The sequence below is a fragment of the Ambystoma mexicanum genome, chromosome 2q (genome assembly GCF_040938575.1).
Source record: "Ambystoma mexicanum isolate Mex_15411 chromosome 2q, UKY_AmexF1_1, whole genome shotgun sequence".
Taxonomy (NCBI): Eukaryota; Metazoa; Chordata; class Amphibia; order Caudata; family Ambystomatidae; genus Ambystoma; species Ambystoma mexicanum.
The window spans coordinates 216,671,341-216,688,386 of NC_090924.1; the positions used below are offsets into that span (position 1 = coordinate 216,671,341).

Consider the following 17,046-nt stretch of genomic DNA (forward strand, 5'->3'; position numbering starts at 1 on the left):
CGTTGCCAAGAAGCCAAGGGTGGCAAGGCCTTGGCGAAACAGGACTGAACCGGCCGGGACTTCGGGGCCGCGCCTGAGCTCCCCAGTTGGAGGCCGGCTGGTGAACTTCGTCGGCGTGTGGGAGTCCATCTCCACCGACCGTTGGGTGCTGGATGCCCTGGCCCACGGGCACACTCTGGAGTTCCAAAGGAAGTGCCCCCGTTTCCCAGCTGTGGCCAGGAAAGAAAACCACGTTCCACAGCTGCTTCTGGAGGTACGAGCAATGCTGAGAAAGGGCGCGATAGAACTCGTCCCAAAAAGGCTACGGAGTATACTCGCGGTACTTCCTTGTCCGAAAGAAGACCGGCAGCTGACGGGCCATCCTAGACCTTCGCCGCCTCAACAAATACATCAAATCCCAGAAGTTCTGGATGGTTACCCTTCAGCGCGTACTGGGACAGCTGGAGGAAGGGGACTTCCTGTCGTCGCTGGACTTGGAGAATGCCTACTTCCACATCCCCGTACACAAAGGACATCGAAAGTTCCTACGATTCGTGGTCCAAGGGCGGCATTACCAGTTCAAGGCTCTGCCCTTCGGGTTGAAATCAGCGCCAAGGGTCTTTACCAAGTGCCTGGCACCGGTGGTGGCACGGCTGCGCCTGCAGGGGATCCACGTATACCCCTACCTCGACAATTGGCTCATCCGAGCAAAGGCAAGAGATTTCGCCGTCGACCACACAGCGAAGACCGTCCGCCTGCTCACGGAACTGGGATTCTCGATCAACTTTGCGAAGTCCCACTTGGTACCGTCGCAGAACACCCTGTTCCTGGGAGCCAGACTCGACACAGTGGCACGGTTGGCTTCACCGTCGGAGAGGACGAAGGCCATCCTGGGCAAGGTGCAACGGCTTTTGACCATGGAAGTGGCCAGGGTGAGGTCCATCAAGTCCCTGCTCGGCATGATGTCATCGTGCATCTACCTCGTGCGTCTGTGCAGGTTGCGGATGCGGCCACTGCAGGAGTTCCTTGACGCCCATTGGATGCAAGTGGCGGGAAGCTTCGAAGACAAGATCTCCCTCAACAAAATTTCCCATCAGGTGATCCGGGGGTGGGGCACCCGCGCGCATCTCGCGAGGGGCATGGACTTCCAGACCCCAGCGCATCAGGAAACGGTGACGACGGACACCTCCATGGAGGGATGGGGAGCACACACCGGAGATCTCCACGCGAGAGGCCTTTGGCTCCTGGAGGAGAGATCCCTGCACAACGTCCTGGAGCTTAGGGCCGTGTTCTGGGCCCTCAGGTCTTTCCTTCCGTCCCTCAAGGGCAAAGTGGTACGGGTCTTCACCGACAACACTACCACGATGTTCTACATCCGGACGCAGGGGGGCACCAGATCCCCAGCCCTATCCAAGGAAGCGCAGGATCTGTGGCACTGGGCCGTCGCCCAGGGGATGTTCATGGTACCTTTTCATCTGGCAGGAGTAAAGAACACTGTAGCCGACTCACTCAGCAGGGACCTGCGCTCTTGCCACGAGTGGGAACTTCGGCAGGATCAAGTGGATCTCCTATTCCGACGATGGGGCAATCCCCAGATCGATCTGTTTGCGACGGCGACGAACACCAAGTGCCGGAGGTTCGCCAGCAGGTTTCCCCTGGGACGGCCCATTCCTGTATGCGTTCCCACCGTTGCCGTTGCTTCTGCGACACATCAGTCAACGCAGATGGTCCCGGTGCAGGATGATCCTCGTTGCACCGCCGTGGCTGAGGCAGATATGGTTCCCGGACCTTATGGACATGTCAGCGTCCCTTCCCCCTCCCCCCAGTCAAACTGCCGACGGACGCGGATCTTCTTGCCAGGGAAGGAGGCACCATCCTACATTATGACTCTGGATCTCTGAACCTGCAGGCCTGGCTCCTGCAGCACTAGAGTTCGGAGGCTACGATATCCCGGCGGACTGCAAGGAGGTGCTTGCAAAGGCCAGGGCATCCTCGACTCTTACGTGCTATGGCTCAAGTGCTATGGACATAAATGGAAGAGGTTCTCTGTCTGGTGCCGTGCACAGAAGATGATCAGCCCTCTATGGATTACGGCCCCTCAAGTGCTGCTGTACTTGCTGTCACTGGCCAAGGCGGGGCTGGCACATGCCTCCATCAAAATCCATCTGGCAGTTATCTCCCGCTACACCAGAACTCCGGGGCGTCGTCGCTGTGGTCGCATCGCCTGGTAAAGAAGTTCATGAAAGGACTGTTCAGCTCGTTCCCGCCGGTGAAGGCTCCGGCGTGGGAGCTCAATGTGGTGCTGACCAGGCTCATGGGTCCGCATTCGAGCCCTTGCATTCGGCACCGCTGAAGTTCCTTTCGTGGAAGACAGAGTTTCTTGTGGCCATCACCTACACACGACGAGTGGGAGAGATCCAGGCCCTCTCCTGTAAGCCTCCATAACTGACATTCCACGAGACGAGGGTAGTGCTGAGGACGCACCCCACCTCCATGCCCAAGGTGCCATCAGACTTCCATCTTAACGAGCCCTTGGTGGTGTTAGGCAGAATCCTGTGCAGTGCCCTTAGGGAGCACTACACACAATTAAGACCACAGGTGGCAATACAAGTTTTACCTTTGGTACAAGCCTGTACTACTATTTCAGAGTGGTAGCAGTGGCGGAGCAGCCAGGCTTATCTCAAGAGTATATGAGCAGTAGCAGAGATTACACAAAGGGACCACAATTACTGTGACTCAAGCAAACACTGACTCAAGGTTTCAGGTAAAAAATACAGTACATTTATTTTTAAACCATTTGTTACACGACACTTCTATTAAACTTAGATAAAAACCACATGGTAAATATTCTACAACTAACCAATTCACATTGTACAGTAAGTCTCAAGGTAAGTACCCTGTGTTTGAATGAAACGGTGTTACGAACAAAACACGTTACCGCGAATACGATTGCGATCACTTTTTGACAGTTCGTTCTACTAAATAAACGCGTATCCATGACATGAAATGCTACCGGGGCAAAACACACTTAGCACCTGAGATACCCAGAGGGAGTTGGAGGCAAAAATCACAGGCAATATTTTGGTTAGGCAGGCAGAATCAAGAAACACTCAGACAGGAGTTCAAAAGTCAAAAGGGCCGGAGCCAGGGTCGAAAGACATCGGGGCCTGTTGCCGCAGATCACACAGTCAGACAGTTTACAATTCAACGTAGCCAAAAAGTACTTCGATATTGTCAATGTTCGGAAGCAAAAGTTATAAGAAGGAGGGGTAGACAAGGGCAAGCCTTGGAAATGAAGAAAAGGGGTTCACCCATTTTTCTCAAGTAGAACACAGTACCTTGTTCCAAGGGTGCAGCTGGTGCCCTGGCAGTTGTTCCTGTTGGTGTCCCGCAAACCCACGATTCCTGGAGCTTCGTTGTGAAGGAGGACGTCTGAAGGGGGTCTGCACCACACAGGGATGAAGCCGGCAGCAGCGACAAGGAATAAAGGTGTGCTCCTTAAAAAAACAGGAGAGGCTCTTCAGATGGCCATCCGGACCACTACAGCAGCATGCAGCGATTTCGACCAAGGAAGAGGTTCCCCTGGCTGTAGAAGATGAGCTGGTTATTCCCACCAAGCTCAAGGGAAGAAGACTCCGGACTGGATCTTCTCTAAATCGTTGAAGGGAAGATAGCTCAGGACTGCAGCAGGGCTTCACCGGGATGGGGTAGTTGCAGCAGCCGTCGTTCTCTCTGCTTCTCTTCGGTTCCTTGTAGTTCCAGTGGCGACTCTCTGACTTCTAGCCCAAGAGACCTGCCTTTTATGCGAAAAAACCCCATTCACACAGCCTAGCTGTCAATCACCCAGCAGGGGGGGGTTATCCAGCCTGGACAACAACCCTGGCCAATCATGACAAAGTGCAACTTGGGTTTCCTAGGATACCCTGTGCAGGGGGTGACTACACCCCTCCCTCACATTCAGCCCACCTAGACACCCAGGCGCCTTGAGGAGGGCTTCTGAGCAGAAGCCCGCCAAAAGACAGTGAACAAAGAAGGCGAACCTAGTTAGCTGCGCAAAGTAAAACACAAGAAGGACTTTAACAAAAAGAAATAACGAATAAACCCAACCAGAGCCAAAAGAAAGACGATTTGGTCAAGCGGGTTTATGTTCGAGGCTAATGTAATAGCCAAGAACAGTACCACGTTTATCTAATATAATCGCGGTAGAAAAGTTAGGGTAGATCCCACTGCCACCAGCCAAGTCTAAATGTTAAAAGAGCAAAACAATGCTCTAGGAGGTACAGATGAAAAGGGATACGAATGAACCCTTTCCAGTACTCCATCGAAGGGTGAACTGATCTGTGGTAGATTGACTAAGTAAAGTTAATGGTAACTTTACCTTTTTCTGGGGGACAGTAGTCGCCTTAGAAATGGAGTCCGGGGAGTCTGAATGGCAACCCTGTGCCACTGCACAGAAGGTGCTGGGTGACGCACACAAAGAAGGGGGCTACTGAAGTGATGTACTCCAGAGCCCACAATCACAAAGAACCAGGTAGAAACAAATAGGAAAACACAGATAAGAGTGGGGGAAAAGCTCTCACTCTTACCAAGTGGAAAAGAATAAACTCCAGAAGTCCAGCAAAGCTGCTGGGGGACTCACTAGGTGAGGGAAATTAGCCATAAACGAGAATTCTCCCTAACAGGTGTTGCCTGTTTTCATCCCATCGCCTTCGTCGCCGGCTGAGAGGACTTGGCACTCGCTGGATGTGGCTAGAGCGCTGAAGTTCTACGTGGACCGCACGAAGAGTTTTCGGAAGATATCACAGCTGTTTGTGAACTTTGGCCCTGTGAACCAAGGGCAGGCCCTCTCCAAGGCTCTTCCATTTCCAGATGGCTGTCCGGCTGCATCATGCACTGTCACCGGTTGGCAAACTGACCATTTTCCGGCCGTCCGAGAGCCCATTCAACCAGAGCGATCGCTGCTACTACGGCGTTCCTGTCTGGTGTGTCCCTGCTGGACATCTGCCGGGCTGCAACGTGGAGGTCGACACAGACCTTCACGAAATTTTACTGCCTCGACTGGGATTCCAGCGGAGGAGTCCAGAGTCGGCCAGGCACTGCTGCGCAACCTGTTCGCTTTAAGGTGAGCCTGGTGAGGAGGTAAGAGATGCTTGATATTGAGTTGTTGAAATGCTTGATGTTGAGTCTTGCTACCTCCTGTGGTTGTGCATGTGTGTACTGCTATGTACGTCAGGCTGGGAATCCTCGGTAAAGTAAAAATCAGTATCAGTTTCGTTTCTGATCTGTCTTTCTTAGTAGTAACCAATCACTGGTCTCTGGTTCATACTGCCCCCAGCCAATGACTGCCCTCTCCCTAAGACCATCCCCTGGCAGCCATCCTCCGATTTTTACCGCACGTTCAATTGTTGGGAGTCCTTGTGCTATAGCTCTCGAGCTTTTACTCGGTTTTGCGTTTTTTCAATGAGTTTAATCTCATTTTTTCGGTCAATCGAGCCTCAAGCTCCACTGTTTCCACTTCCGATCAATGGGGACCCATTTCGGAATTTTCTATGCCCCTCAAGGGCAAAGTTTTGTCGAGTTACGCTTCTTGGAGGATTCCAGAAGATCTGGAGCCTACCTCGAGGACATGGCCCAGGACAAGGGAAGCTCGACACCTGGATCCAAGCTGTTCAGGAACTGCTTTGGATGCGGATTACAAAATGCTTTCAAGGAGGATGAGCATTTGGGATGTCTCTACTGCCTTCATGTGGAAAAGGACTGTGCGTTTTGCAGGAACTTGTCGGAACGGACTATGAGGGATCAGCAGATCCGCCTTGCCAGCTGGCTGGAGAAGGGCCCTGCAGGTGGGAAGAAGAAGTCTGAGCGGTCGTCTAAGTCCTGTAAGGGCGCCCCGGCAACGGGGGCCCAACAGAAGGCAAAGCACCGCGAGTCCGCGGGCACCGGGAACGCCGAAGGGTCAGGGTCCTCGGCTGCCAGGCAGGGCGCACTTTCACCGATGCCATCAACCACGAGCCAACGCTCTGGCTCGGGGAAGAGAAAATCCAAGAACCTTGGTAAGCTGCTGGAGAGGCCCCGGTCGATCTCGAAGGATTCAGCCGAGGGGGAGCGAGGCGATGACCCTCCCCCCCAAGGTGAAGGCCTCAAGCGCGCCCAAGGTGGTGAAGGCCTTGATTCACCCGGCTAAGGCCTCTATCGAGGGAGTCGCAGCAGCCCTGGCGAAGCCTGTGGACGCTACCCCAGTAAAGGTGACCTTGGGGCCCAGAGTTTCCCTGCCACCACGGAGGGAATCCTCTTTTCAGCCCATCGATAAGACCCCCGTGAAGACCCCGGTGGAAATAGAGGGGGGGGCGGTGGCCGTTATAGACACAGATACAGCATCTGAAGAGGAAGTGGTTGAAGTTGTGCAGGGCTTCATCAAAAAGAGATTCGAGGAGGTCCGGTCCCACGGGAGGATCCCCGAAGAGGCGGACAAAGAGAGCGACGGTGGCGCCGACGTTGCTCCCGTGGAGGAGGAGCAACCATCGTGCTCGTCACAGCCAGTGCCTGAGCCTCAGGACAATTCGGTGGCCATTTTGATGGCAATCCAAACCTTATGCACGGAGATAAGGACGAGGTTGCCTCTAACCCCAACGGACGACCCAGCAGAACTGGGCCGGTCGTGAAGCCCTCCAAACAAGCGGAGGAGAGTCCATCCCCCCCCCCGCCTTTCCAGCCCTTGCGGCCTGCTCAGCCTTCATCCCCATCCCCTGATCCGAGGGATGACAAAGGAACAGATACGGCTACGACGGGGACGGATGACAACGGTGGTGACGACGGGATGGGCCTTCCATCACCACCCCCTCGGGCCTCCCCGCCCGGCGAAATTGGCTCCTTCCACGTCATGATTGCCACGGCATCCGAGCTTTTCCAGCTCTGCCCCGAAGAACAAAAGAAGGAAGGCTTCCTCTATCAGCAGCGCCAAGAGGAAGACTGTCCTCGCAGTGCCATTGATTGACGATATCTGGGACGAGGGACTTGCTCGCCTGAAGAATCCGTCCACGACGCCTGCCAAGAGGCATCGGTACGAGAAGAAATACCGGGTCCCCGATTCCGCCCCTTTGTGCCTTAGGGCACAGCCGACCCCGGATTCGGTTGTCTCAGCGGCAGCCAAGAAGAAAGCGGCGGGGGCGATGGCTTCAACTTCAACCTCCCCACCTGACGGCGAGGGAAAGAAACTGGACGCCATGGGACGACGAGTCATCTCGTCTGCGGCCACGACAATTAAGGCGGCCAACGCCTTAGCTATTGTGGCCCGCTACGACAGGGAGCTGTGGTACAAGATTGCTCCCCTGCTGGACTTCCTACTGGAGGACAAGAGGGCGGAGGCCCTGGAGATCCTGCAGGAAGGTGAGGTGGCGTTGGACCATGCCATAACGGTGGCCACTGACATCGCTGACAAGGTGTTCCGCCAGTTGGGCAACAGTGTTTGCCTTTGACGGCGGGGATGGCTCAAGGCAACAGATTTCCGCCAGGACGTGCAAACCAGAGTTTTAGACATGCCCTTCGACGGGAAAACAGTGGATGAGTCACTACAGGCCATCAAGACCGACATGGAGACGGCTCTGGCTTTGGGAGTTTTGCAGCAATGAAGTAGAATGTTAGAAGTACGGGCGATGCTCAAGAAAGGTGCCATCGAGCTCGTCCCGAAGAGGCTCTGGAGTATACTCAAGGTACTTCCTCGTCAGAAAGAAGACAGGTGGTTGGCGCCCCATCCTAGACCTGCGTCGGTTAAACAAATACATCAAGGCCCAAAAGTTCAGGATGGTCACCCTCCAGCACGTGCTGGGACAGCTGGAGGAAGGCGACTGCCTATCGTCGCTGGACTTGGAGGATGCTTACTTCCACATCCCCATTCTAAAAGGACACTGAAAGTTTCTCAGATTCGTAGTCCAAGGGCGGCACTACCAATGCAAGGCCCTGCCATTCTGATTGAAGTCGGCACCCAGGGTATTTACCAGGTGCCTAGCACCGGTGGCGGCGCGGCTGCGCCTGCGAGGGATCCACGTTTACCCCCTGCCTGGACAATTGGCTCATCCATGCAAGGACAAGAGAACTCGCTGCCGAACACACAGCGAAGACCGTCCAACTGCTCACGGATCTGGGATTCTCCATCAACTACTCGAAATCCTGCCTGGTTCCGTCGCAGGTCGCGCTGTTTTTGGGAGCCAAGCTCGATGTGGCGCGATTGGCTTCTCCGTCAAGGGACAGGACGAAGGCCACCTTGGGCAAGGTGCAGCGCCTGCTGGCCACGGACGTGGCCAGGGTGAGATCCATCAAATCCCTGCTTGGAATGATGTCCTCGTGCATCTACCTGATGCGCCTGTGCAGGCTACAGATGCGTCCTCTACAAGAGTTCCTCGACGCCCGTTGGATACAAGCGACGGGCAGCTTCGAAGACAGTATCCCGCTCAACGAGGCTTTCCGCCATGCGATTCGATGGTGGGGCACCAGCGCGCATCTCGCGGCGGGCAAGGCCTTTCAGACCCAGGCACATCAGGAGACGGTGACGACGGACGCCTCCCTGGAGGGATGGGGAGCGCACACCGGAGATCTCCATGCAGGAGGCGTTTGGCTCCCGGAGGAGGGGTCGCTCCACATCAACATCCTGGAGCTCCGAGCCGTGTTCTGGGCCCTCAGGTTGTTCCTCCCGCCCCTCAAGGGCACGGTGGTGAGGATCTTCACCAACAACACCACCACAATGTTCTACATCCGGAAGCCGGGAGGCACCAGATCCCCAGCCCTATCCAAGGAGGCCCAGGATCTGTGGCACTGGGCCGTCGCCCAGGGGATGTTTCTGGTGCCCTTCCATCTGGCAGGAATAAAGAACACCATCGCCGACTCACTCAGCAGGGAGCTGCGCTCGTGCCACGAGTGGGAGCTGCGTCAGGATCAAGCGGATCGACTCTTCCAACGATGGGGCAAACCCCAGATCGACCTGTTCGCGACGGCAGCGAACTCCAAGTGCCAGAGGTTCGCCAGCAGGTTTCCCCAGCCGGGGAGCATGGGCGATGCTTTCTCGTTCCCCTGGGACGGCCTGTTCCTGTATGCGTTGCCGTTGCTTCTGCGACTCGTCAACCAACTCAAGAGGTGCCGGTGCAGGAAGATCCTCATCGCAACGGCATGGCCGAGACAGATCTGGTTCCTGGACCTTCTGGACTTGTTAGCATCCCCCCCAGTCAAACTATCAACGGACGCAGATCTTCTCTCCAGAGAAGGAGGCGCCATCCTCCATCACAACCCGGGGTCGCTGAACTTGCAGGCCTGGCTCCTGCGGCAGTAGAGTTTGGAGGGTACGATATTCCGGTGGACTGCAAGGAGGTGCTTGCAAAGGCCAGGGCATCCTCAACTATCAAGTGCTATGGACACAAATGGAAGAGGTTCTCTGTCTGGTGCTGTGCACAGAAGATTAACCCTCTGCGAATTACGGCCCCTCAAGTGCTGCCGTACCTGCTGTCGCTGGCCAGGGCGGGGCTGGCTCATGCCTCCATCAAAATACATCTAGCGGCGATCTCCCGCTACACCAGAACTACGGGATGATCATCTCTGTGGTCTCATCGCCTGGTGAAGGAATTTATGAAGGGACGTTTCCGTTCATTCCTGCCGGTGAAGGCTCCTGCCCCGGCGTGGGAGCTCAACGTGGTGCTGACCAGGCTCATGGGGGCAACTTTCGAGCCTCTGCATTCGTCACCGTTGAAGTTCCTGTCTTGGAAAACTGCATTTCTTGTGGCCATCACCTCCGCATGACGAGTGGGAGGGGTCCAGGCCCTATATTGCAAGCCTCCATACTTGACTTTTCACGAGACGAGGATGGTGCTGAGGACGCACCACACCTTCATGCCCAAGGTGCCCTCGGACTTCCATCTCAGCAAGCCCTTGGTGTTACCAGTTTTCTTCCCGTCGCCTTTGTCGCCGGCCGAGAGGGCTTTGCACTTGCTGGATGTAGCTAGAGCGCTGAAGTTCTACGTGTACTGCACAAAGAGTTTCCGTAAGACATCGCAACTGTTTGTGAACTTTGGACCTGTGAATCAAGGGAAGGCCCTGTCGAAGGCTTCCATTTCCAGATGGCTCTCCGGCTGCATCACGCACTGTCACTGGTTGGCAAACCGACCGTTGCCCGGCCGTCAGAGAGCCTATTCGACCAGAGCGATCGCTGCTACCACGGCATTCCTATCTGGTGTGCCCCTGCTGGACATCTGCAGGGCTGCTACGTGGAGGTTGACGCACACCTTCATGAGATTCTACTGCGTCGACCAGGATTCCAGGGAGGAGTCCAGAGTCGGCCAAGCAGTGCTGCGCAACCTGTTCGCCTGAAGGTGGGCCTGGTGAGGAGGTAAGAGATGCTTAATGTTGAGTTTATGTAATGCTTCATATTGAGCCTTGCCACCGCCCGTGGTTGTGCATGTGTGTACTGCTGTGTATTCTTATAATCATGAGCATGTGACTCCATGCCAGACCACATGCTGGAGAAGGAACAAGTTACTTACCTGTAACTGTTGTTCTCCAGCATGGGTCTGGCATGGATTCACATGCGAACCCTCCCTCCTTCCCCTCTGCCACTCTTCACTTGGTCCTACTGGCACTTTACATGCTACCAAATCTGAGGATGGCTGTCAGGGGAGGGGCTTGGGGAGAGGGCAGTCATTGGCTGGGGGCAGTATGACCCAGAGACCAGTGATTGTTTACTACTAAGAAAGACAGATCGGAAACGAAACTGATACTGATTTTTTCTTTACCGAGGATTCCCAGCCTGACGACGGGGAATATTCATGAGCAATTGAATCCATGCCAGACCCATGTTGGAGAACAACAGTTACAGGTAAGTAACTTGTTCCATCCATCTCTTTTAAGCCAATAGTGGGGTTATTTGGGCTCTTGCAAGGGGGCTGGTATTGCTGTTTCCCTCCTTTATTATTGCATTGCTCTAATTTCCAGTAATTGTAGCCTTCTGAGTGTGGATTTACAAATGCATGCTTTTAACATGTCTTCAGTCCATGTTCACTGTTTTCCTAGAATACGTGATTACATAGAAGACGTTCGCTGTTTAGCCATGGTACAAAAAGCCTCACAAATAACATTGCTCTAACTCTTAAAAGGACTTCCACAACAAAGCGTTTAATCTCTAATGCTATGCAAGTTCTTGCTCTACACATCATTTTGCAAGTCACTCCTCACACTGCACTGTTATTAATGCAATCATCTGCACCGGCGTGGTCCGTTAACCGAACAGAACTAATTTACAAAGTGCTTCTGGTTCCCAACTTTAAAAAAAAATTAAAGGTAGGGGGGAATGCAAAACGCATTCTAAATCCCCATTGAAGTGGTTTTATTAGATAATTATTTTCTTTATGTCGAAGGGTCAACAGATTTTTGTTTATTTTTTATGTAATGAGCAACCTTACCTTTAACGCAGGACAGTTGGCCATACAAACCGTGTTCAACAAAGCTAACATATGTATTTTGATGCCAATTGTTCTTCTTTTCTGATTAGGACACTACAGAGTTTATGAAAATGTTTCAATCTGAAGTCCCATTGAAGAAAGGCAGTGTATCGGCTCAAGACGCTTCTTTACAAGAGAGAGTTCTTGCTCAGGTAATTAACAATGTTGTCCCTATACACCCCCACTCTTTTGTGTTTTGTCTCCTTATTCTTCACGAGCACATACTTTAAGTTTCTACATTGTGCAAATTCTAAGTTTGAATACAGAAATTGTTTCATCACTGGCATACATTTGGCTGTGGTTTTGTACACTTGAATTGTGCAGATTCTAAAGGCTTCTGGTAACAAGGGTTCTTCATCATGGGTTCTTCAATCTTCATAACAACTGAATTGAACCTACCAATGTGCGGGATCCTGGAGCGCCTTCTAATATTCTAGGAAAAACACTTTGTGCACTAAGGTAAGTGGTGTTGTAAGACACTCTTGTGCCCATAATGTTGGCCTTGCTGCATGTTGGCTCTTTAAAAGACAGGTGGGAGGTTAGATGGAGAGGCAGAGTCAGGAAATGGCCATGCTTATTAGTGCAGGTTGAAAACGTAGATGTGTGGCAGTAGGGATTATCTGTATTCAGGTGGGGAAAATATGCAGGGCCAGTATATATAAAGGAGGACCCCAGGTTTGGGAAAGCTGCAGTGGGTGTGGTATGAGTGTTGACAGTCAGGACATCTAGGAAATAAAGGATAATGGTAGTGGTGGCCCAGAGAAATAATCCTCGGATGCAAGGCAGGGTCCTTCCTTAGTTGTAGCAGTTGTAGCCTGGTTTGAAGCTTGTGGATGGAGAATAATATTTCGACATTGGCATATGTTAAGATGGATTTCCAAAATCAGTTTCTGGGGGAGGATTTTGGGAGGCCACTCTTTTTATGATAAACAGGAAGGACACTGACAGGTTAGCTAAAACCCAATCAAGGTACGTGAGTGAGCAGTCATGGCTTAGTTTCAGAAAAACTGCGGGAGTGGTCTAGGACTTCAATGTGTCCACACAGAGCAACACTTAATTCAAGTTATACAAGAAGTATATACAAATAAAGTAATTTACTAGGCCTTTTAGTACACCCTAAGCATATAAAAATCACAGGTAAGTATTGTCAATCAAAACCATATGTACCATGTATACATATTCACCTTTTTGGAGAATAGAATTGCATCTCAATTGATTACCAGTATAATACAGGTGAGTACTCTGCTGCAAGCAGAAAATAGTTTGCACCAACACAATAACGGCTTCCCTCTCCTACAATAAGTCCAACCCTAAGTTAATATGAGGCTTTGTGCCCAAAAGTCACAAGTTCCAGATTATAACTTCAGGTGAGTAAGTCAATGATGCATCGGGCTGGTGCTTAGTAAAGTTAGTACCTTACTCTATCCTATCCTATTCACCAGGAGAGCCCCAGGAAAGGATCTTTAGCCCAGGTTTGATGACCAGAAGCCAGGCCGAGTGAGTTGGGGACAAGGAGTTTACACCCAATGTTACCCTAAGGAGGACAAGGGAGTGGGGGCCTGTGGGCAGAAACGGGTCCGTGCAGCAGACTAGGAGTTGTGTTTTGGTGGGTTAAGCTTTAATTTGCCATCCAAGCATCCACTTGTGCAAGGTATGCTTTTAAGTCCAGTGACTGAGAGGTTGTTTTGAGTTTGTATCCAGGCTTACGAGGTCATTATAAGAGTCATGCAAGTTTTTAACAGGAGAGGCAAATGGTGAATCCTTTGGGTATTCCACAGGTTTGTAGGCAAGGCTGGGATATGTAAGGAGTCGTGATCGTTGTTTCAATTCTGTGTGAAAGGGGTATGATCCACCCTATCTCAGCTCATTATATATTTTTCCCCCCAATGGCTGCTTAGAAGAATTTTATGGCTGATGGTGTAAAATGGTGCTGAGATATAAAAGATGATGATAGCTCTGAGCTTTTAGCTGCATTGTACTTAAAATATCCGAGATCAAGCTGGGCCTTATGAAGTAGAATGTTTATGGAGCAGGCGGTGTAGGATTCTTTCCAATTAAAGGAGCGTGTTCAATGAATGGTAGCTTGCTGGCTCATTTGGGTGAGCTGTGGGGTTTTGGGGAAGCAGCCTTACAAAAGTGGACTTCAAAGCCAATGGGACACTCTGTAGTGATCTAGCCATTGAGGAAGGATAAGAAGATGGGTGTCTGCTTTTGATTTCTCATGATCATATTGGGATCCTGTTGGGTTGCATGAGTTGATAGTAGGCAGGAGGTCCTGTATGGAGACGAGGTGGAACAATGTCAGAGAAGGGGTGCAATGAGTGTTAGTGCCTCAGTCGGCTAGAGAGCTGGTGTTTCTTTACTTTCCAGGTGCTCTTGGATTTGTATGATCTTTATTCTGAAATGTGTGCAGCAATTTGGTTGCTTAGTTCTTGAGTTGGTGTTGGGGTAGTGTTACAGGCTGTTTGGTCTTGGAATTCTTGATTGTGCGTAAACATTTCCTATTGGCTGTATTGTGCCACTTTTTTATAGTTTGCTTTCTTGGCTTTGATTTCGGCCCTGTAGAAATCTAACTACTGATGCGGTAGGTAAGCATGCTTACTCATAGGATATTTATTTCCAAATTTTCTTTTCAGTATTTTTGTTTAAAATGTGGTTTACTATTTGTGTGAACCATTTAGCAAGTTTCTTCTGTGAGCTTTTTTTCAAGTATTTTTCTGTAAGCAAAACATAACGAGTGCAACTCTTAACATGAAAAGTCTCCAACACCTACTGTGCGTCATCGTGGCTCTCGTGTCCCTCGGTGGCTTCTGTCCGCTCTGGAGTATGACATTGACATCTGTGTGTTTATAGAACGCACTGCGCCAGTTACTACTGTTGTTTTTCCACATGCAGATCCACATTCTTCAGCAGAATGATGGATCTACTTCAGTTCCCGAACAAGGTCGTTCAAGATCTCCTGTGGTGGGCCTGCAAGGAAAATGTGTTGAATGGAGAAGCCTATGGCAACTATGACCGCAGACAACCATAGTTACAGACACCTCCCTCCCAGTTAGTGGGGCTCATGCCAACGATCTGGCAATCGGCGATTGCTGGTCTCCATCGGAGTCAAAACTATACATCAACCTTTTGGAACTGAAGGCAATCAGACTAGTGCTGATGACCTTTCTTCCCCCCTGTATGGGGGAAGAATGTCCTGATAATGTCGGACAACATGTTTGCCATGCATTACCTCAACAAGGGAAGAGGTGTAGGGTTACGACCACTGTGCAGAGAGGCAATGCAGCTCTCATTTTGGGCCCTGCAAGAAGGCATCTCTCTTTCGGCCGTTTATCTTGCAGCAGAGAAGAACATGGCAGCGAATGCTCTTAGCAGGCAGAGCACAGTCTCCGAGTTGGAGCTAGCTCAGGAAGTCCTTCAAGAGATTTTCACCCTTTGGGGAACCCCTCAAATGGATCTGTTTGTGTCCATTGTCAACAGGAAGTGCGACCTGTTCGGCTCTAGGGAATTTCTAGGAAACGTGTTCGTAGTGAACTGGAATTTTCCACTCCTGTACATGTTTCCTCCAGTCCCTGTCATTCCTCATGTCATCAGAAGGTTGAGGAAGTTCGAGTAGCCCATGATCCTCATTGCCCCGGATTGAGCGATGAGAACGTGGCACCTGGACCTTCTGGACATATCCATCTGCCCTCCAATTTGTGTTCCCCAAAGACAGGATCAGCTCTCACAAGAGGGAGGTCGCTTTCTTCACCCAGAAATCGGGACCCTAAACCTTCACGCCTGGTTTCCGAGAGGTTAAAATACAAAGATTGGGACCTTCCCAAAGACGTAATGGAGGTGTTGCTTTTGGCTTGAAGACTAGCAACAAAGCCTCTGTACCGCGGCCACTTGGACAGGCAATGGTGCTTTCTACAACAACGAAATTTGGTGACAACAGACGCAGATGGTGGGAGAAACTAAAAGAACGGACCACCCCTCTTTGACCCTCCTGGAGCGACAGCGAATGAGGGGGAAATGGCAAAAAGCAGGCAGAAGGCCCCGGGGATGGGATCCCGAACAAAGAAAACTAACTGGGTGACTATGGGGACAGTCTAGCCTAATGAAATAAAAACATAAACACCCCATAGGCCCAAGGGACGTGCGGCGCACCTCATATCCATATGGACTTGACGTGAACATCACTCCATGCAATCTTCATAGTGACAAAAGAAGGGTACCACCCCATTGTGCTCTTTGTCACCTGCGGCCGGCATGTGCACCGGCAGGTGAAACTTCCCATGGAAGAATCCATGGAACTACAACAATATGTGGGAAGGGGCAGCAGCCCTCGGGTCTGCACCCGCAAACCCGATGTATGGGCTCCTTGGCCAAGTATTGGGATAGTGACGTATGGTTGGCCTTCCCAATGTTTCTGTTACATATGCTTATGTTCAAGCTTATGTTATGTTTGGTTGTGGATCTTGATCCAAATGTTTGAAGTTTGGGGACTATGATAAATGGCATGCTCAATCATTGAGAACCCAATAATGGAACTACCCTGGGTAGGCCCTGCATGGCCACGTGACAGGTCCTTCCTTATTGACATAAAATGGCCCAGATCACCTTGATAACCCTTAACATCCAGGGGCTGGGACACCCTATGAAACAAAGACGAATGCTGAACCAAATGGTGGATCTCCAAGGTGACATTCTATTTCTGCAAGAAACCCACTTAAACAAAGCAGAATCAGAAAAAGTAAAAAAGTGGATAGGTGGGAACAGCCCACTCACCATACCAAGGAAAGCGCGGGGTCTTCATTCTGATCCGCAAAAGGTTTCCATTTCATATACAGAATATCTGCAGGAACGGGGAGAGAAGATATGTTCTTCTTGTCCAGGGACAGGTTCACCAACATCCTATCACACTATTGAACATATACACCCCTACACCGACACCCCGTCATTCTTTACACCCACATTCTCAGCATGTGCACAATACATGGGGAATTTAACCATTTTGGGTGGAGACTTTAACGTAACCCTGGACCCTTATTGAGACCGACAGAACACTGCCTCCGGCAACCGCACCAATCCGAGGAAGCGGATGGCCCTCAAAGCACTGATGAATGACCTACGTCTAAGGGACACGCGGCGACATATACACGGAAATCACCAAGACTTCACATTCTATTCCCACCGACATAATAGCTATCCACGATTAGACTATTGGATGACCCTACCAACACACTACACATAGCTACAGACTGTACGATTCTTTCAACCACCCTCTCAGACCATGCCCCTGTACTCTTGCGTGTGACACTCCCAGACACAGTACGCAGACTCCTGACCTGGCGCCTTAATTTAGGCATTTTAAATTTTAAAATACCCAGACCTTATTGCGCATTTGCAAGAAGACATAGATGGCTTCTGGGAATCAAACCTTACACTGGGGTATTCACCCTATAAATGCTGGGACGCTTTCAAAGCTTCTTTGAGAGGTCAGTGCATTTCCCGCTGATGTACAAACTTAAAACCTGGGGAGAAACTGAAAACCAACTGATGGAAGAACTCAGAAAAACCGAAAGACAACACAAACTGACCCAAAATA

The 17,046-nt window shown here is 51.1% G+C and overlaps 1 protein-coding gene across 6 annotated transcripts in view; it reads left to right on the top strand.

The window, feature by feature from the left end:
• The window catches only part of CCP110 (centriolar coiled-coil protein 110), a 1,154,773-nt gene that overhangs the window by 832,039 nt on the left and 305,688 nt on the right, over nt 1–17,046 (top strand). For all 6 annotated transcript variants that reach the window (XM_069647149.1, XM_069647148.1, XM_069647151.1 and 3 more), the window contains one exon: nt 11,507–11,608. In XM_069647149.1, the coding sequence (XP_069503250.1) occupies nt 11,507–11,608 (102 nt within the window). The remainder of the gene's footprint in view (nt 1–11,506; nt 11,609–17,046) is intronic.